A 20337-nucleotide genomic window follows, 5' to 3' on the forward strand; every position below is an offset into this window, starting at 1 on the left:
CTTTTGGTTGCCTCGATTGCCTTGCTTCGGAAGCTAAGCTTTTGAGAGGGATCCGTTCCTCAGAAGCCGTGCAACCCCCACTGCATTACACTTTTGAAGTCATTATTAACGAAGCGCCAAGGAAAATGCGTGCGCTTTCTGTGCAGCTGCATACGATATGTCCGCTTGCATTACCTGCCCCATGGGTTACTACTGTCCCAATTCATCACAGGCAATACCTTGTCCCTTGGGAACCTTCAGCAAGACAGATGCAGCCATCTCGGTTGATTCGTGCATCATCTTCCCTCCAGGCTTCATGCCGGTACAAACAGCTGAGACCCTAGTGCTACGAAGAAGGTTCGCTACGATTTCATGTTTACGTTCACATTGGCCCCGGTGTTGATATATGTCTCTGCAGCTGTTCTCACCAACTTGCCCACCAGTTCTGGTGAATGTACTAGCAATAGCGTAGATGAAAAGTGGTTGATCGGAAGGCGTTGCGCTGCTGCTACGATTGCGGTTGCCCTCTTTGTGCTTCTTAGAAACACTTCACACAAGCCCTACACCTGGAAAGGAAAGGAGCTGTCGTGCCCCCCCGGCCACATCAGTCGGTTTCAGACCGGCACTTCCACACTACATTGCGAGATATGCCATCCACGCATAGTGAGTTGCGCCTGAGCTGCATTGCATGTTCCGCCTACAACAGCTAGCCTTCAGCACTTTGAAGTTCTTATCAGCATCTAACCAGCTGGCTCTTGCACGCACCTAGAGCACTTGCTGCCAGGCTTAGTTTCGGCCGAAATGTTCCGGCTACGAATCACCGGGAAAGTAATCATATTATTAATATATATCCGTTGCATACTATCATGCAATGCATTTTCTGCATACTATTATGTTTGTGGGGATGCTGAGGGTTCCTCAAATAGACACACATCTGCCAATGTGCAACAAAACATCTGCACCTGCGATTCTCGCAGTCATTATCCACCTGTTGCATTCACAGTGTGCTGCAATTCGGCCGACCACTACAGGAGCTGCGCTAATGAAAGCAGCACAGTTCTGAATTTTGCCGGCACCCTGTGTCCCGGGAACCACTCAGTAGAACTGCTGTGCCGTTGCTTTCCCATTCAGAGTTGTGATAGCGAGACAAACCAATACAAGAAGTGCCCTGCAGGATACTACTGTCCCACCGGTGGGGTTTGCTCAAACAAATGCCGGAGGAATGCTAACAGTGTTAATTAAAGCTAGTATCGCTGTAGCCTGCGTGTTTCACGTTGGCTATGTTGAATTAACTATGAAATGCGTTCCCCAGGTACAATAGTAGGCAAGGAAAGGCCCTGTCCACCTGGGACTTACTCCAATGTTCCAGCGCTGGCGGATGCTGGCGAGTGCATTTCTTGCCTGCCGGGCTACTACTGTCCGCAAGCCTCAAAAGAACAGATACCATGCCCCAGGGGGTCGTACTGTCCCAAGCGGACAGAGTCCCCTGACCACCACCCGTGTCCAGGAGGCACCTACAACGCCAACACCTCGGCTATCGTAAGCAGATGCTGCTTAAGGGGGCGATGTCTTGTAGAAGTGTCCGACGTTGTATATATCCACCCCGCTTTGCACTGTTCAAATGCCTGCAGGACGTTATGCAATGCCTGCCCTGTCCAGCAGGGAAATATTGCCCCCAAGGTTCCTCTGCGCCTCAAGACTGCCCTGCGGGTGACTCCACTCTGAAGAGGCAATTCTGAAGAAGCACACAGTAATGAATGTGCAGTGGCGTTTAGAGGCGAAGAGTGCACAACCGCATTTCTTTGCTTCCTTTCACTCTCCCGCACGGTCCTTTTGAGCCTTGTGCACGTAGGCACTTACAGCGATGGCTACGGCACCAAGTATCCCGGTCCAGGAGACCATCCCTCAATGTGCAAGAGGTGCCCGTCGGGTTACAGCTGCTCCGGCGGGGTGCGAACACCCTGTGGGCCGGGGTATACATCTAAGGAAGGAGACGCAATATGTATCAAGTGTCCCAAGGCAAGCCGTACAACAGTTTAGCAAGCCAATAGTTAATGAATTATTGTTGGAATTAAGACGAATATTCTTCTGAATCCACCGTGATAACAGACCCTAAGGGCACTACCCTACTGCCCCCTTGTGTCTTAGGGCTCATACTGTCCACTAGATGTCACGACATACGATATGCTGTCGAATTATCGATGCAGCGCCGGAATGCTGTGCGACCAAGAAGGGTGGGGTAAGTGGAAACTCCGGCAGTCTCGCCCCAGAGGGTCTTATCCCTTTGTCTGTCACTGATATGGCATTTCCGAGTAGTTCTATTTTGCTGCAGCTGACCTGTCAAAGAGTACGAAGTGTCCCCAAGGCCACTACTGTCCGCACGGAACGGCAAAAGCAATCCCCTGTCCAGGCGGGACGTACAATCCTTTGGTGGGACGTACGGGAGTATCGGACTGCATGATATCCAAGGCGGGGACTTACGCCGAACCAGGCTCGGTATCTGCCAATGGCACTGGCCCCTGCAAAGAGGTTAGTTGCAGGAGAAAGATGAGTTACCCTGGTACATACGTGCGCTTCCGTCTCTGCACAGATCCTTTTTGTGTGGGAACCGTATAAATTCACAGGGTTATTTCTGTCCACCGGGGTCATCCAAGCCTGATCAGGTCGCCTGCCCGGCTCAGTAAGGAGCGATTTTTCTGCCGTACACGATACTAGCATGGCGCTGATGTCTAACTCCGGTTGATGATAGACTGGTATAGCACAAGTGACTTTACATAGGGGCTGCACAAATTAGAGCTTATGAGCAGTTACTTCTTGGGAGTGTTTTTGGGACTCCCCCTGTGTATTTTACGAGCAGAACATACAATCCGAACCCCGGGGGAAGATCGGCGAACGACTGCATACCGTGTCCCGCTGGAAAGTACTGTGGCACTGCGGTGGTTCAACCAAAAGAATGCCCAGCAGGGAACTATTGCCCCGTGGGGTCTTCTGAGCCGAGAGTCTGCCCAAAAGGGACTGTCCGGTGAGAAAGCGTCCCCTGCGCATTAGCGGCTTTGGAGGAAACCAAGGAGGTTGTTCAGAAAAGCCCTCAACATTCGAACGTGTATGCAGGGATTCGCCGGGAGCCCAATCCGAACAAGACTGCAAGCCTTGCCCTGCAGGGCACTACTGTGAAACGCCCGGGCTTTCCGCACCGACAGGGCCATGCGCTGCTGGCACACTCTGTCTGGAAAGAGCCACCAACCCTGCTCCTCGAGACGGCCTGACAGGTGAGTGTAGAGAAGAAAAAAGCCACTTGGCTGCAAAACACCTATGAGATTCCCCAATACACGAATGGGAATTTTCCTAGTTCGCGCATATGTCACCAAACTTCTGGTAATTTTGAGCAGAGCTTCGCATGCCACATGCCTTGTTTTAATCTCTAATCGCGTGGAGGGTTCCTGGTACAGCAAAACATGCCCAGCCTACATATGAGTCACTTGCACCTCAAACTGCATATCGAAGCATTGCATCAGATCTTAACAGCACGGCATTGGTATAAAGGGAGAACGCTGTCGCAGTGATGGCAACTGAAAGCTTTTAAGCGCTGGTTGCATCCATTGCTCAACCCAAACCTGCCTGAGCGGCCGCACCCACAACGCTCTCTTGAGACTGCAGATCTTGCATTGGCATCTCGAGAGAGAGAGGGAGCATGACACATCACCATGTTCAGAGGATAGCAAGCTGCAGCGTGAACCCCCGTAAAATTGCTCGCAACTCCCAGCGCTTCGCCACCCTGGGGTTGCTAATGATAGGCTACGAATGAACCTTCATTCAGTCGGAAAATATAAATGCCTGGGTTTCCCTCAGCAAATTCTTGTAGTTGGCAATTTGAGTGGCAAGCTCTTAGAAATCCATTTCTCCACGCTCTCTCTTATCCAGTGTACGAGGAAATTTCCACGGCGAGGGGACCGTGCGGGTCACAATTTTCATTACAATAAATGAGGTGCTTTGCCTGACAATGATTTTTACGATGATTGTGTACTTCGATTCTGGGGCCACGTGTTCTGGAGTGTCAACCAGCACCCTGGCTGCATGCACCTTCACATGTGCTCATGTTGCTCTGCTTCCCTTTCAGGTGTCGTCTGCCCCTCGTTCGGCTACTGCGGAGAAGGAGCGACGCAACTTCAAGCATGCGTAGATGGCCAGTTCAATCCGTACGAAGGTGGTACATCAGCCACTGACTGCAGGAAATGTTTTCCCGGTTCTTACTGCACTGTTGTCGACGGGCATCCTGTTGTGGGGCCATGCAAGGCTGGGTACTTCTGTCAAGAAGGCTCGAGCAACCCCCAAGGTACAATCGCCCCACTTGGAACGTATGCCCCTGAGGGGAGCGCCATCGCGCTTCATTGCAAGCCTGGAACGCATGCTGATCAGCAAGGAATGACAGCTTGCCGCCCCTGCCCAGCTGGATATTATTGTGACGAAGCGGTGCGCTGAGCCCGTAGATGCCGAGGTGCTACAACGTTCTTTGCCTCCATTTACAAGCATTAAAATCTCTAAAAGCTAGAGATATTACACGGCCATATACGGGTTGAGGAGCCTTGCTGTGTGATTAGGGCATGGGCACGCTAACGCAGAACCAAAAGGATTGTAGAGTGGGTACGTACTGTGAAGAGGGCTCAATAATGCACAAGAATTGCCCTACGGGTACTTACAACCCCAAGACAAAGGCGACGAGCATCGATGACTGCCTGCCGTGCCCCGCGGGAAAATATTGCCAAACGGAAGGGCTGGAAAACCCCACAGGAGATTGCGCTGCCGGCTACTACTGTGCTGCGAGAAGTACAAGCATCGCACCCCTTGTAGGAGGTTCCCCTGTCTTCTGTGCTACTAACAAGAGTCGATAGTAGTTATGGCAGCAACGGCAGCTTGACAGCTCATTGTCATGGATGCCTTAGCTCGTTCTCCCTCCAACACCAAAATACATGTTCTCGTACTCTCCATTTTTGTGCAGGAAACTGATTCCTTCGGGAATGGGCCATGTCCATCTGGTTCATATTGCCCTGAGGGAACACCAAACCCTGTTCATTGCCCTGCCGGCACATATCAGCCGTCAACGCGTGCCTCCAACCAGAATGATTGCATCCAATGCAAAGCAGGCTGGTAGGTTTGCTCGTCGCATCAAGCATTCACCGCTGCAATTCGAAATCAAGTATTGAGTGGATAACGTTTCACAGTGGCTGCTCAAGCATACGCCAACTCATTTCCGTTCCCCATCCACGTCACAAATCTCCTGGCTGAGCAACATGATTATCCCTTTCTGCAGGTACTGTGAGAACGAAGGCCTTGCTCAGCCAAATGCCCAGTGTTCACCGGGGTATTTCTGCGAGGAAGGTAAGGTGCATGCGGGATACGTTTCAGGTTGTTGGGATCTAACGTCTGTGCACTTCATGCGCTCTTCACAGCCAAGGGATACTCAGGCGCAGCATACCAGGATCAAATGCCAGTGTGGCCATCCTTGTGTGCTGTGTGCAAGGATCGAGTCAAGCGGAACCACCGGCAAACAAATGTCGTGTAGGGCATATGTGTCCAATGGGTTCAAGCTTTGAAATCCCGTGCCGCCCCGTGAGTATAAAAGACTGCCCTTGTTGCGCTTAGTTTAGGAGATCCACTTACAGAGGCTACGAATAGAAATAGCTGTTCCAGCATGCTGGTGTCTCTCTGAATCAAAGGGAACCTACCAAGATATGCCAGGCAGCACGTTCTGCAACCCATGTGCTGGGGGGTACTACTGCCCCATGGGTGCTGAAGTGAGTTTCGACAAAAAATATATTTGTCCAAAGGGATCTTTCTGCCCTAGAGGATCAAATCATGCCAAGGAATACCTGTGTCCTCCAGGTGGGCAGAAGTTCGACGGGAGCTAACATGCTGGTCGCGGTAAGTACACCATACAAGTAAGCTACAAGCTGTTTCTTCGCGCTTTTACGCTTGTACGTTTAGGCTTCTACAATCCAAAGGAGGGAATTGCGTCAGTACTGAGCTGCTTGCCCTGTCCTCCTGGTAAATACTGCGGCAGTGCAGGCCTCGCTGAACCATCTGGAAAGTGCGCAGCGGGCTTCTACTGCTCCAGTGGAGCACGTTATGCTAACGAAGTGCTTAGCGGTAAGCCTAAATAGGTGCCACCTCCCGTGTTAATTCAGGGAGATTTACATCACGATATGCACACTTGACTTAGACGAGGTGACCAACCTGCAAGCATGATGTGGTGCAGCATGTGTGTACGAGTCGGGAGTTTTGGGCAAGGGAACGGGAACCTGCAGTTCAAGCAACGATCCCCTTTCTACAAAGAAGGAAGCAGAAGATCTGTGTCAGAGAATAGAAGGATGTGTTGGGATTGAGGAGAAGGAGTCTTCTTTCTACATCAGGTCCGTGCTCTTTTCCTACCCTACAGAGCTGCCACTATTGATTGCTCAGCGCCTACGGAGCTCTCACGCTAGAAGCTTTGAAGTACTCGTGGTAGGCGGCTATGCCTAGCCTGCGGTACACAACATTGTCTACTAGCAAGCATTCTATATGTATTTGCAGGTGCGGGAATGTGGAAGCTCCAGATGAAGGTATTGAAAGCATATTCTATCCAAAACTCTGTGTCGAGGCAGGTCTCTGTCCAGTCGGACACATCTGCCCCGCAGGAACTGGTACTCCGCAAAAATGTCCCGTTGGAAAATACTGCGCCTCCATGGGGCTTTCAGTTCACTCAGGAGAATGCCAAGCAGGGTTCTTCTGCGATGAAGGTTAGGGGAGCTCTCCAATTGGCAATTTGGTTACTTTGAGGATCCCTCAGCGAGAGATTGTTTGGCATGTCCTCCACTGTGGCGTTCCGTCAAGCCTAGGTAAGGGCCGTATGGGCTTGATGCCGCGCATGCAGGTTCACAGGAGCCCTCCAACTCGGCGAATGCATGCCCCCCGGGGCATTATTGTCCAGCAGGTACCAACTCAAAAGTCCAGTGCCCCGCGGGAACATACCTCCCTGCATCGTAAGCTGCTTGGCCTAACTAAACACAGCGCTAAGTGTTATCTTGCCGTCAAATATTCATCCTCCCACTGATTGGAGCCTAACGCACCACACCCCTTGCCTGTTTCAAAAGTAAATGACCCTGCGAACGGTCGTGTGGAAATAAAATCATACCAAATCTGCTTAGGTGTAGTGCACCGTGTGCCCAGGGGTGCATGGGAAGAGCCACAGTGTCAAAAGTGTCCTCCTGGCCAATTCTGCTCCCTGCCTGGGCTTTCAGCTCCTTCAGGGTACTGTAGCGCCGGTGAGAAGTGCAAACAGCTTGTCAACAGCAACGAAAGGCCCAAGCGTCTGATATCGCGAGGTGTTCGCTCTCTCAAGCAATCATCCAATAGTCAATCACAACTTCGACTGTTGTGTTTGGTGCGCTGGCAGGCTTCTTCTGCGGCGAAGGGAGTTCAACTCCCGTCGATCATGGCAAAGTTTGTACTGCAGGGCACTACTGCCCCGAGGGATCTGCAGAGCCTATTCCTTGCAGCGGAGGCACATACCAGCCGCAGAGCGGTGCAACATCGTGCATCACATGTCCACAAGGTGCGCCGGCGGCCGCTGCAGCAGTTCAGCGTTTCTTACGAATACAAGCTCAGCGTTGTACCTGTCAGTGTGTTTGCCATTGTTTGAAACAGGTTCGTACTGCACAGTTGGCTCAATAGACCCTAAACCCTGTCCAATCGGGTTCTATTGTCCCCCTGGCACTCAACATCAGTATCAGTACCCTTGTCCACAAGGGACCTTTGGTAAAATCGAGGGTGCAACGTCCATAGAGGACTGCCAGCTTTGCGAAGGAGGCCAAATGTGCAACACCCCAGGAACAGGAACATCAGGAAGCAACGCTATGGCGAACTGCCCTGCAGGTCAGCAATGTGCTGCTGAGATTCATAGCTGTCTCGAAACAGTCGAGAAAACGTTCAGCATAGTTGTGACATACCCCTTCCCTTGGCGCTGTATCCTATGGAGCAGATAACGTTCTCCTGGATACCGTTGTCGGTTTGGCCGATTCATTTTTGACGGAATTGACTCGCCTTTGGTCCATTGTTCCTGTTCTCTCCTGTAGGATTCTACTGCCCTGAAGGCGCAGGCGCTGCCATCCCCACGACTTGCAGCTATGGCGAGTACTGTCCTGAGAAATCCACAGCACCCACGCCTTGCCCAACAGGCTTTTACTGTGCAAGCGAGGCTCTTGAGTGGCCGACTGGCAGGTGTCGTGGAGGCTACGTCTGCAAGAGCAGGGCAGCAACACATAGTCCCGAGAATGCAACTTCTGGGACCATCTGCATCGAGAATTCTGAAGGATATCCGTGCCCACCTGGATATTACTGCCAAAGTGGTATGCAACAGCCTAGTTGGATGCTTGAGCTCTTCAAGCAGGCCTGCTTCTCTCCGCCAAAACTGAGTTGATGCACTTCAGTGCAAGCAAAGCTTCTGCCGGCTTCGTACTGATGCAAGACGTTTCATCTATTCAACAGTGAGACCTTGCCTTCTACATTGCGCGTCAGGCCCCCTAGTTGACACATTTGCGGGGTCTGGCAGTGGAGGGGCCAGTGGTGATGGACGTCCAGCAAAAGAGGCAACTTTCAACAGTCTAAAGGCAATTGCAGTGAACCGCTTAAGAGGCGAAGTGGTTATAGCAGACGATGATGTGGGGCGCATCAGCTCAGTCAATCTAAGCACAGGTAATCATCATCTGACCATCACCCTTACCCTCGAATGAGCTTGCGATTGGCCATGAAAGCCAGCGAGGACCGGCAGTGCGCAAGACTTCACCTATAACGGCATGGCGTAAGAAGCTCTGCTACGTCATATTTTACAGGCATCCTTACCGATATAGTAACACTATCAAACAAAGCGGAAGGACTAGCAGTATCTAATGATGGGAGTATACTTTATATATCCCTTTCGGGTGCGTCTATCCACATGCGCCAGGGCGGTTTTAATGTTACAGCCTTAGGACAGCCTTTTGTCTACAGAAGCAGCACAATCACTGTACGCCGCATTATCCGTGGTGGGCAGTATATGTGCATGTGGGTACCCATTTGTCGACTCATTTACCAAACGTTATGTGCAACAGATGCTGGGAAGGTTGTTGCATTAAAGTTGAGCGACAAGAGTCAGACTGATGTCGCCACTGGCTTGTCCAAACCGTCGGGAATGTGTCTCTCGCTCGACGGCGAGACCCTTTACGTTGCAGAAGCAGATGGCGGCAAAATAACTGCTATTGACCTGGGTACAAAGAGCAAAAATACTGCGGTAGGAGACGGCGCTCCAGGTATGTCCTTCGCTCGCACCCGGAGAGACTAAATTAGCAAGCAGAGTATATGGGTGTGGGCGAGTTGCGTTTTACTGTATTTTGTTGACATCAACACGCCATGCATTCCAGAGCTTTATTAGGTGCTCCCAAACGAACACAAACGCCCTATCAATGTTCTTTATGGGTGGTAGTTTACACAACTACCTAATTGTGTCGCGTTTCGATGCTCCTTGGGCCCTCACTAGTGGCTGCTTCCGCAGTTAACCAAAATCAACTCGATGCTATTTAGGTTCTATGTAAGAACTGGTTCATGTCTGCAGCAAATATACTGCTGAACAAACCACGAGCTGTCGCACTTTCCCCAGATGGAGATATTTACATCGCAGACAGCAACGGGAAATCCAGAGTGCGTTTGATCGGACCTCCTTGAGCCAGATACTGGGTAACCTGCGTACGCCTTAGGCAGGGAAAAGTGTAAATGACTGTCTTTGCCCAGCTGTTTGCATTTTGTAGATCATCTGGGCCCAAGGATCTAACGTGGACCAAGTGCAAATTCTCCCACCACTCTTACGAACCATAAAAGACTTGGAACTAGACTATGAGCTCGGGGAGGTCACTTCTTTGGCCTACGGGAAGCTAGCTAATGTAGGAAAATATCCCTGCGACAAGCAATTCTCCCTTCCCCGAAACATCTGCGTGTCCCTCTGCTTGAGCGCAACTCAAAGCTGTTGCGCCTCTGTTAATTTCTGAGTGTGCAGCCAACATTGTTTCTAACCGACTCCACGAAGCATGTGTAAGCGCTGACAATCGAGCACGTCTCGGTTTCCACTAGCCTTAGAGCATGACTTCTACTGTTCGTTCAAGAATGGCATTGTATGTACAGGTAGTCTTCTGCCTTGTGCGTGGGAAGAGCAGAAAACAGTTTCTGGGGCGGGGTATGCCGATATTTGCGGGGCTTCTTTAGGGTTTGGAGGCTGGACCTGCAAACAAAGCGTTTAGAACAAATATTGGGAACAGGAAGTCGAGGCTTCAGTGGCGACGGACGAATTATTCCAGCCCCTGAGTCGGAAATCGATACTCCTACAGGAGTTGCAATCCCTGATCAGGTACTAACTTTTCCCTGATAGAGGAGGTCGTTGCACTAACGGTTAGATGCCCACTAAATAGGTCCCAAAAGGCGAGGGACCAAGACACAGTTAGCTAGTTCTGTAGACTACCACGGACAGAAAACATTGCGGCAAGGCCGTCGTCGCCACTCTCATTTTCTGTCTGTACCTCAGTTTGGAGGCTCAGCTACCGCATTGTACGTCTTGGATAGTGGGAACAAACGGGTTAGAAAAGTATCTTTATCTCCGGCCGACAGGGGTGAAAGCTCCACGGAGGTTCCCTGTCCGGATGGCACGTTTTCAAACAGCGAGGGGGGATCCACAGTGGAAGATTGCATTCAGTGTCCAGCAGGTTAGCCTGCAAGCACTTATTTATTTGTGAAATATGCCCAACAGCTCGTTGCTCCTTGGCTATTCTAGCATTCATAGTGTGCAAACACGCCCCTCACCGATGCACGGAATCATAGAAGAGCTTTACATAATCAGCTAGTGAGTCGTACTCAAATGCGCCTGCGGTTTGCTTCCTTTAGGGTTTGCTTGTCAGGGACAAGGACAACCTGAGGTAACTGGGCGGTGCTCTGACGGGTATTATTGCCCCGAAGGGAGTACAAAGACCAATGCGGTGGCATGCCCACCGGGTCACTTTTGCAAGGCACTTGAAAGTAAGAACGTGCTGCATGTGAAGCCTGCGTAGCAGCATCATCATCATCAGCAGCAGCAGCAGTGGATTGATTCTGACAGCTTTTGTCACAGGGCTCAGGCGCAGCATCTGGCAGGTGACTACTCTTGGCGCGAGAAGCGGCAGGAAAACAATGTAAATGGCTACGCATGTTCAGGTGTATTTACCAATGTTGCTCTCGATGGAGTTGTGGAACTCACAATTCCGGGAGATTTCGTTGGAAGTGGCACTCCTGAGAAAGTAACAAATGGTGAAACTGGCTTAGGCACTGGCTGGGTTTCAAAAAGCACATCCACTGGTGGCCACGGTTTGACAGTTGATTTTGGCGACCTATTCTTTATCAACGAAGTTACCCTAATTTCCGGAACTGTAAGAGGGGAGAATGTAAGCGAAATCTGTCCCGCCCCCCGGTTTCACAGAAAGTACCTTTTGTTTCTTCAAACCTCCCTGTGTTGTGCAGCCAATACCATTTTTGGGTACGGCGTTCATTGCGGATGTCTTCGGGTGCAAACCTTTTAATTTGTATTTGCTCAAGCCTCTTGTTCTTTCCCTGCAGGTCCTCTCTTCATTTTCAGTACATTTCTTCCACTCTGCATCGTCTACATACGTTGAGCTATTTTCTGTGTCATCCAACAAGGAATCTACGTACTCTTTGAGTTTCGGAGAGGTGGCTACCAGGAAGCTCATGCTCTCAACTACGGATTCCCAAGTCTACCTTTCAGAACTTCAGGTTTCGGGGACTAGTTCACCTGGTGAGGAGTCTGCCTTCTCGGAGATGAGATGCATAGCCTTGCCATGTTGGGGCAGTTAATGCAGGAAGACGCCGCCTCTCGACAATTTGTGGGTGTGATGCGTGCAACGTGCCTGCCGCTCATTGTTGTGTAGGCCCCGCCGCTCCTACGCCTTGTCCTAAAGGCTGGTATCAGGACTTGAAGGGTCAGGTGGCATGCAAGATATGTCCCGATGGATATTTCTGCATGGACAGCGCAGCTACACCAACAAAGTGTCATGAGGGTTATTACTGCCCCAAAGGGTCATACAATGGATACGAAAACCCATGCCCCGTTGGCACGTATAATAATACAAAAGGTGCCAAAGCCGTGTCAGAATGCTTACCTTGCCCTACTGGGAAATTTTGTGGCTCGCGTGGCCTCACACAACCAACTGGAGAATGCTTGGCAGTGAGACTTCCTCCAGCCGTAGTCCGCCTGAACCGGGAAAGGCACTGGAAAAACAATATGCTAAGTTTTTGGCTTATACTGGCTGGCGATGCTACTTATTATCCTGCAACTGCGCAGGGGTTTTACTGCAAAGGCGGGGCGTGGTCACCTGCTCCTCACCCTGAGGAGAAAAATCCAGACGGAATTTCCGGTTCAGCAGGTGGCCTCTGCCCCATTGGCTACTACTGCACAGAAGGGACACAATCTCCACAAGCTTGCGGAGAGTAAGAAAGCACCTGGTAGCACTTTCATGCGAGCAGTGTGAGGCATTAAAGCAAAAGGAAGCCATTGTACCGTCCCTAATGCCACCCAGAGGATGCACTGCCGAGTCACTTGAATTTGCCAATGGGTCGCAGGGGAACAAGTTCATCAATTGATGGAGGCAAGGCCTCTACTGATTGTCTACCGTGTCAGCCTGGAAAATACTGTTCAACCTCGATGGGTACTGGTCCCTGTGCGGAGGGTTACTACTGTACGGGAGGCAGCACTACCCCTACTCCAACAGGTGGTACTGGAGGAGACATTTGCCCAGCCGGTAGCTTTTGCCCTGAAGGATCATACGTAGCTCAGGTACGAAAGTTACACGACTCTGAGGAGCTCCATTGGCAGTTTACCTCCAGTTCCTGGCACCTAGTAGCATGCTACTCAGCTTGTGTCTCTGGTGTTCAACCCAGCGCTGCCCTCCGGGTACATACAGTGAGAAAGGGAAGGGAAAGTGCACTCCTTGTACGGTCGGTTGGAAATGCCCAACGTCTGGGCTGGCAGCTCCAAAAGATCCTTGCCCAGCAGGTCATGCATGTGTCGAAGGGACTATATTCCCTGTGCCATGTCCACTGGGCACGTTTGCCGCCAGCCAAGGTAGCTCCTCATGTGAGCTTTGTTCTGGTAAGTACAAAAGTGGGACAGGCCACCGAATTATGTTCGAAGCTGGAATTACACTTAATCAGGGAAAGCTCAGGTGCGCATAATTCAAGTAGGAACAACTTGCTGTCCCTTGCTTCAGGTGGTTTCGTTTGTGACGAGCCTGCGCTATCTCGTCCATCGGCAATATGCCCTAGTGGCTTTGTCTGCTCCAGGGGAGCTCGCACTGACTTACTGCCCCTACAGGTGTTTGGAGAGGGCACGGATGACTACGGGCTGTGTCCCCTTGGCCACTTTTGCCCCCCTGGATCCGCTACACCGACACCTTGTACACGCGGGAGTTTTCAAGTACGTGCTTTTCCCCAATGCTCTGATTGTCTCTCCTCTAATCTGAGAATAGTAAAACAGCATGGTAACAGAGTCCAAAATAAGCAATTTGATGTTTCGCCTTAGGATGCAGTTGGAGCAGTAAACTGCAAGGCATGTACTCCAGGATATGCCTGCACGGAAGAAGGCCTCATAACACCAAGTACACCCTGCGACGCCGGGTACTATTGCTTAAAAGGAGCCGAAACATCTCGCCCAACGGATGGACTATCAGGTGGAAGGTGCCCGGCTGGCTGGCATTGCCCGTCTGGCAGCATTAAGCCCCGGGCATGCTCTCCTGGACAGTATACCTCGGAGCCTGGACAGGCGAAATGCAAGCCATGCCCTGCTGGGTTCGAATGTCATTTGTTGAGCTCCACTCCAACGCCCTGTCCTGAAGGGTTGGTGAGGTCAATGAAGAAACTTTTAACAACCTCAGATGCATAGCATATTAAACGACTTTGTGCAACTCTAAATCAACAAGCGCCCTTCTTAGGAACCCATGGACATATTTTTGTCGGTTTTATGTGTATATGCCAGGGGAACTGTAAGCGGTAGCCGTAAATGGGACGACGTTGTTGTTACACAGGACAAACTGCTGAATGCTCATTTTCTCTGGCGCATACTGTGTTTCGCACGTAGGTTTGCCCCGAAGCAACGATGAAGGGGAGCCATTGCCCTTACGGTGCATATAAAACGCTAAGTGACTCTACTGACCTGGCAGTTGCCTGCGCTCCCTGTCCACGAGGGAAGTACTGCCGTGCTGGTGTCATTGCTGGCAACTGTAGCGCTGGGTAAGCTGACCTAATCGTACTTGACTGCTTGCTTCTCGTTGTGAATGTGATGTATCAGATGGATATATGCTGTTCGGCGGCCTTCTCTGTTGAGCCCATTTCAGGTTTCTGTGCGGCCTGGGTAACTCCGTGCCTAACCCCGACTACTCAAAGTTTTCCCGGGAACCCTACATCCCTACTAAAGTACAAGCGGCAGGCGATGGGATTGTGTTAACTGAAGCGAATTGGGAAAATGCTCTAAGCAAGGCATACGGAGGCATTCCTTGCCCGTCGGGGTACTACTGCTCAGAGGGAGCCGAGGAGCCAAGTAGCTGCAATAGGGGTTCATTTAGGCTAACAAAGGGAGGCCGCTGGCCATCGGACTGCTCGCTATGCCCTGCAGGGTGAGGAACAGCATTACGTCTCATCCAGCCGTGAAACTCTAGTGATTTCTGCACCCATTAGTTGAAGCGTTGCATGCCAATTGATTGCATAGTGGCATGCAACAACAAGTTTCTTCCACCCATGTAAGTGCAATGAGTGAGTCTTTTACCTTCCATTTCCGGCTTTAGCGTAGTAGTGGATTGCAGCTGAGCAGTACAACCTTTCTTGCGCATGACTTGCAGTTACTATTGTCTTCCAACGGATGCACTTCCTGCACTATGTCCCAAGGGCCACTATTGCCGCCGTGGTTCCCAATCCCCGGCAGCATGTCCACAGGGATATTACAACCCCAAACAAGGGCAGTCGAGTTCGGCGAGTTGCTTGTTATGTCCTGCTGGTGCGACAGCTCTGATACAGTGCCTCCTTTAGGAGAACAAAGGAGATGCTCAACATTTCGCATCACCTGTCACATGAATCATATGATGCTGCAAAAGTGTGCAAAGCGTGTCCTAACTCCTCAGGAATGGTGTGCCCGGAAGAGGGAACGGGCGAGCTGTCAGATGAAAACACATGTCCACGAGGGCATTTCTGCTTGCAAGGATCATACAAAGCTATGCCGTGTTCCCCTGGATATCACAACCCTCAAAAGGGCTCGCTCAACTCGTCTGCTTGCCAGCCTTGCCCCGGTGGGTGCCATAGAGTATTGCAAGCGTGGTGGCAAGTTCGGGGTGTATGCATAGGTTGGGTGTGCAACTTAACCGTGCGCATCTCCGTCACGCTCCTCAGGTGGAGTCTACTGCGGAGACCCAGGAACTCCAGACCTATCGGTTCCTTGTCCTGGAGGGCACTACTGTAGTGTCCAAAGTCCGGCAGCGATGCCGTGCCTCCCTGGCACTTACTGCCCACCTGGGTCGACAGAGCCAATCACGTGCCCTGGTGGATCATTCTGCCCTATGATGTCAGCTGAGCCTGAAGCCTGCCCTCAAGGTTTCTTTTGCCCTGAAGGAGCAAAAGCTGCATTTGCTTGCCCCGCTGGGACTATGATGAATCCTTATGACATGTTGCGAAGTTCCGAGCGAACTGCTTGTGTACCGTGTGCGGAGGTGAGTTACGCGTACACCGCGATGCATCCACCGTACAGAGCAATCGTCGCTCAGTCTTAACTTAAGAATTCGATAGGCATGTTTCAGACATCCTTATCGAATCCTTATTGATTTCCCCATGTGCTTTGGTTGTGGCACAGGGCACATACACAGACTCTGATGGGAGCCCAGAATGCATTCCTTGCCACCCTGGTTACGTCTGTCAAAAGGGCTGTAGTAGCAAGTACGCCAAAATGCACTCTTCTCAATCACAGTGACTAAATTCCCAGCGCCTTTCGCCGCTGTGTTGAGCCTTTTGTGCACCTAAGGTATCCGCAAAGCATGAGTGGAGATGGAGGAGTCCCCTGCATGCCCGGTCACTATTGCCCTGAAGGTTCTTCTACCATGCTGCCTTGCCCAGTTGGTACATATAATCCAAATTCCGCAAAGGGAAGCCCTGATGACTGTCTAGAGTGCCCGGTAAATTCATCTGCACCGATATGCAGCATGTGGGACTTGCTTGAACGACTATGGTCTCGTGTGACGGGTGTGTTCTGCATGGCGAATCGGGCCTTATTCTTGTGTTCCCAAGAGTGCCCTTCTGTTGACAGCACGCCTATGCATTGCGAATTGATTAGGTTGGTTCGTTCACAAACGCTATGGGCCAAAGGAGCTGTATAGCTTGTGGGGGTAGTTCCTTTACTGAAGTTGGCACCTTCGAATGCAAGTGTATGGGAGCAAACAGGGTTTACCAGCCAAGTTCAGGGGCCTGCATTTGCAAGACAGGTTACGAGCATGTTGTTTCAGGTATCTTTCCTTCAACAGCTGTTTTTTTTTCCGTTGTATCATCTGCAGATTTGTGAACCGGGCGCTATACTTTCTCCCAATATCCAAGAAGCTATGTTTATCTTTCCCTCTCCTAATGGTCGGTTGAGCTGTTTAGTTGCGTTACTTCAGGCAATGATCTATCGGATGAAGACAGCGCCGAGCCGTGCTCTCCAAGGGTAACTGTAATGATTAGGAGTGTTGAAATCCATGGACAGATGGATTCCGATATTCGATATTTTCCCTAGAATGAATATGAATGAATATGCGTGGTTCGCTTTCTTCGTTGGACTCCCATTGTGCTCGCTCAGGAGTATCCCGTTTGCAGCGGAACCAGAGTGTACACACACACTGGTAGCTGCCAAGAGACGAGCCAAGTCTGTGAGGACTACTGTGGGCACAAGGGTGGCAAGTACACATCCGAGACCACCCTCTGCGAATGCGCTGGTCTGCCTGATATTGATGAAGTCTGTGATGAGGCCTGCAGAAGACAGCAGAAGGGCATTTTAATTGAAAACGGAAATCTGGTGGTGACAAATCAGGCGGACAGTATCGATTTAGCATTTGCTTTAGCCGATCTCAGCGGACGCTCTAATGTTTTGTTCGGCAACCTGGCCTGTTCAACAAGCAGCTGTCCAGCCGTACTGTACTCTGTTGCTGAAGGTTAGAGGACTCCACTGAGGCTACCTTAAAGCCCTGGTAACAGACAGTCTTTCATCCGATGCTCATTGGTGGGGATGAGTCACTGGGGGCGAGGCCTTGCTGCTGGCGATGTGCAATGTGAGCAGATGGCAGCACACATGGTTATTTCGGTGTTCCTGATAGCCTGGTGGACCTAATTAGCGAACAACTCAACTCAGCAGTGGACAGCAGACGAGCCGCAACTTCGAGCCCGCCAAGAGAGCCGCAACCTATGATGGTTCGGGCGGGCCCTCATGTACCTTCTGTCGAGAGCCCCTTACTATGTATTCTCATTGGGACGTCCGTTTTGTGGACGTTGGAACCAGGAACGGAGCCCGTGTATCCCGTTCACGTGCACGATTCTCTGTATAACACAGATACGGGATTTGATGCCGGACAATTTAAGTATGTCTGCTCACCAACCGGGCAAAACTTACTTTTTTTCTAACATCCGGGAAATACAGTGCATGGTATTGTCAAAATGCAAAAAGTGTAACTAATAATCTTGCGCTTTTTGCCACAGAAACCTGAAGACTGAAATGGAATCTGGGGCGCCGCTATTGCTTTTTGGTCACACATTTACAAACCCGGGGATCGTAGTCTTTGCAACAAACCGGAACTTAAACCGCATTGTCTTCGTAAAAGTCGTGAACGACAAGGCGGAATGCGGATCTATGGAACCCGCCTTGCCACACCCAGCAACCAAGAAATTTACCGCAGCGCTTTCCATGGAGTTCCCGGAGATTGTCCGCTATGGAGCGCCTGACTGGTCAACGCTGTTAATAACATTCGGAATAATATTGCTTGTTGCACTTTGCTTGTTGCTGTTGCAATTTCCATTGCGCACGCACTATTGGACATTTGCACCGCCTCTTCAAGCCGAGAATGGCATTGATGCAAACGATGAAGCGTAGGTTCTTTCAGTCACACCTTTCGCCGCCAAGCTGTGCCCCTTTGCTCCGGTGGTGTTGTGTCACGGTAAGAAACTAGAAACACTAATTTTGGACTGGGCTTACCTTCTGCATGTCTTTCTGCTGGCATATACGCAAACCTTACGGTGAATTCATTTGTTCAGGCAGCCAAGTCACCCTAACAAATTCCAGCCATCTGTACTTTGCTGTAGAGGAGCAGCGGCTGAGTCGGAGGCCGCAACGACATTCACTGACTTGGATCCTCGTGTTTTCCAGGCGGTGTATTGCAAGCTTCTTGAAACAATGAATATGCTGAGAGAGCAACTTGAGAACATGGGTTTGCAGCAGGACCAGCTTATCGAACTCGGACTCGACATGGCGGGGCCTTTACGTACATCGTTGTTCCCTATTCTAGCCGAGGCCTCCGAGAAAAAGGTAGCACCATGTAGTGATCTGATGTCATAGGCTGCATGTGGGACGTCGTCTCTTAAGGAGCTTCTCGTTCACTGTTTGCAATATATTATTCGTTCTCGTGTGCCCTGGTTTGGGAGCGCAGCCGAACATTGCGAGCCATGCTAAGAATGATCTTGCTAGTTATGTGTTTGCATTGATTTAAAAGTCAGAACACACGAGCGCCACGACGCCGGCTGCGTGGGGTGGTGGACATTCTCCAACCGTTTAATTCGGAGAGGAATGCAGCACCCGGGAGCTATTTGTAGTGACTTCGCAGGCATGGGTTGAAGTAGAAGATGCAGAATTAGGCGAAAAGCTGCTTGATATGAAAAGCATGATGCACCTTCGAAAAGGAGCATTTGAAGAAGCTGTTCGGAAAGCTTCTGAAGCCATGGCAGATGTCGATGTGAGGCGGATTGCCCCAATAGCAGTAGCAAGAAACACTTGCAATGCTCCAACTATACGCTCCTTGGAAATTTAGATCTACACATTTCCAGAGGAATATACCTGGGATATTCACTGCGGCCATATACACTTGGTTGTGGGCGCTTTTGCTAGAGCCAGACACTTCAGCAATCAAATGTTTCCAAGCTATACGCAAGCCTGGACTCTCAAACTATTGAGGCGACCATCCGTCAAGCGTCTGCAGGTTTCATCCAGATTGCAGGCCTTAACCCAGAATCATTTGCTGCCGCTCTTGGTGTAGAGGAAACAATTGCTACAACACAAGCACTAAGGCGCCTACAGGCAGTGGAAGCAGCCACCCAGACGATGAAAGAGCTAACGACGAAACTCGATGGGCAAGATCTAAAAGAAGCCGAAGAATTGTTTGCGACCTGCGTCTCTCGCATAAAGGAGAAACTTGAAGTAAATAGATGGTGACACGCTTTGCTTCCCTTCACATCCCACTGTTTTCTGAACAAGTGAAGCATCGGTGGCACATGTTACCGTAGACAGGAAGCGTCGCCTCAGATTGAACACTCATTTCCTTGTAGCTTGTGATGTTTGTGCAGGCGGGCGACTCCTGGTCTGTTAGCGACGATGTTCTCAAGACACAGGCAAGGGCGTTCACCTTACAGGCACTTGCACATTCGGTTCTGAATGCAAAAGGATTTCCTCATGTTTCACCTTTGCGACCAGGCAACATTGATTTCCGAGCGCATAGAGATTTGGGAAATGAGGCGCTCGATTGACGAGGCCATTGGAAGACTCATAGACCAAAGAAACTCAGCATTCACCCAGCAGGTCAGCGTTTCCCCTTGTTAACGGCATTTCGCCGAGAAACCTATTCTCCTAATTCTATAATTCGCTTGCCAGTATAATGTGTTTCTCCCTTTTACCTTAGCAGCATGCATTATGCACTATACTTTATTTCTCACCTTAAATACCTTAGCACTTGTCAAGTTTACCCGACAACTCGTCGGTGTCTTGTAACGCCTCTTTGCGCGTCTCACAGCAACGCTCCAGGGATGATTCCCTACTGTGTAACTTAGCGGGATTCAGCAGGGCCGTCGCAGCCCTTCAGGAAGACATTTACAGCGAGTTTTGCAGTGCACGAAAAAGATTCGAAAAAGCGCTGTCTACAAAGAGGCTAACCGCGCTTCCTACAATCCAGAAACAGTTCATGGAGGCCGCTGAAAGCGTCTACAAGGTTGGGCCTCACTAACGAGCAACATCCATTTACAGAAGTTGGCGCATGCCCTTTTCTCATCAAA

General features: G+C 50.6%; 4 protein-coding genes across 4 annotated transcripts; all 4 read left to right on the forward strand.

Annotated features, from left to right (window-relative positions):
• Window positions 1–4994: 4994 nt before the first annotated feature.
• EMWEY_00018160 (hypothetical protein) lies at window positions 4995–7654 on the forward strand (the record flags this gene model as incomplete). Its single annotated transcript, XM_013480027.1, has 5 exons — window positions 4995–5124; window positions 5498–5590; window positions 5962–6123; window positions 6547–6752; window positions 7409–7654. 5 exons carry the CDS (start codon window positions 4995–4997, stop codon window positions 7652–7654), a joined length of 837 nt encoding a protein of 278 aa, XP_013335481.1.
• Window positions 7655–10676: 3022 nt separating this feature from the next.
• Window positions 10677–12514, forward strand: EMWEY_00018170 (hypothetical protein, conserved; the record flags this gene model as incomplete). The annotated part of the gene is made up of 6 exons (XM_013480028.1): window positions 10677–10739; window positions 10932–11049; window positions 11224–11450; window positions 11623–11818; window positions 11952–12247; window positions 12365–12514. 6 exons carry the CDS (start codon window positions 10677–10679, stop codon window positions 12512–12514), a joined length of 1050 nt encoding a protein of 349 aa, XP_013335482.1.
• A 3196-nt stretch (window positions 12515–15710) lies between these two features.
• EMWEY_00018180 (hypothetical protein) lies at window positions 15711–18634 on the forward strand (the record flags this gene model as incomplete). The annotated part of the gene is made up of 9 exons (XM_013480029.1): window positions 15711–15773; window positions 15914–15996; window positions 16082–16232; window positions 16391–16559; window positions 16710–16756; window positions 16889–17240; window positions 17366–17663; window positions 17782–18168; window positions 18334–18634. 9 exons carry the CDS (start codon window positions 15711–15713, stop codon window positions 18632–18634), a joined length of 1851 nt encoding a protein of 616 aa, XP_013335483.1.
• A 325-nt stretch (window positions 18635–18959) lies between these two features.
• EMWEY_00018190 (hypothetical protein) lies at window positions 18960–19815 on the forward strand (the record flags this gene model as incomplete). Its single annotated transcript, XM_013480030.1, has 3 exons — window positions 18960–19028; window positions 19181–19489; window positions 19636–19815. The coding sequence occupies 3 exons, from the start codon at window positions 18960–18962 to the stop codon at window positions 19813–19815; spliced, it is 558 nt and encodes a 185-aa protein (XP_013335484.1).
• Window positions 19816–20337: the final 522 nt, after the last annotated feature.

Source organism: Eimeria maxima, genomic scaffold (genome assembly GCF_000499605.1).
Source record: "Eimeria maxima Weybridge genomic scaffold, Emw_scaff153, whole genome shotgun sequence".
NCBI lineage: Eukaryota > Apicomplexa > Conoidasida > Eucoccidiorida > Eimeriidae > Eimeria > Eimeria maxima.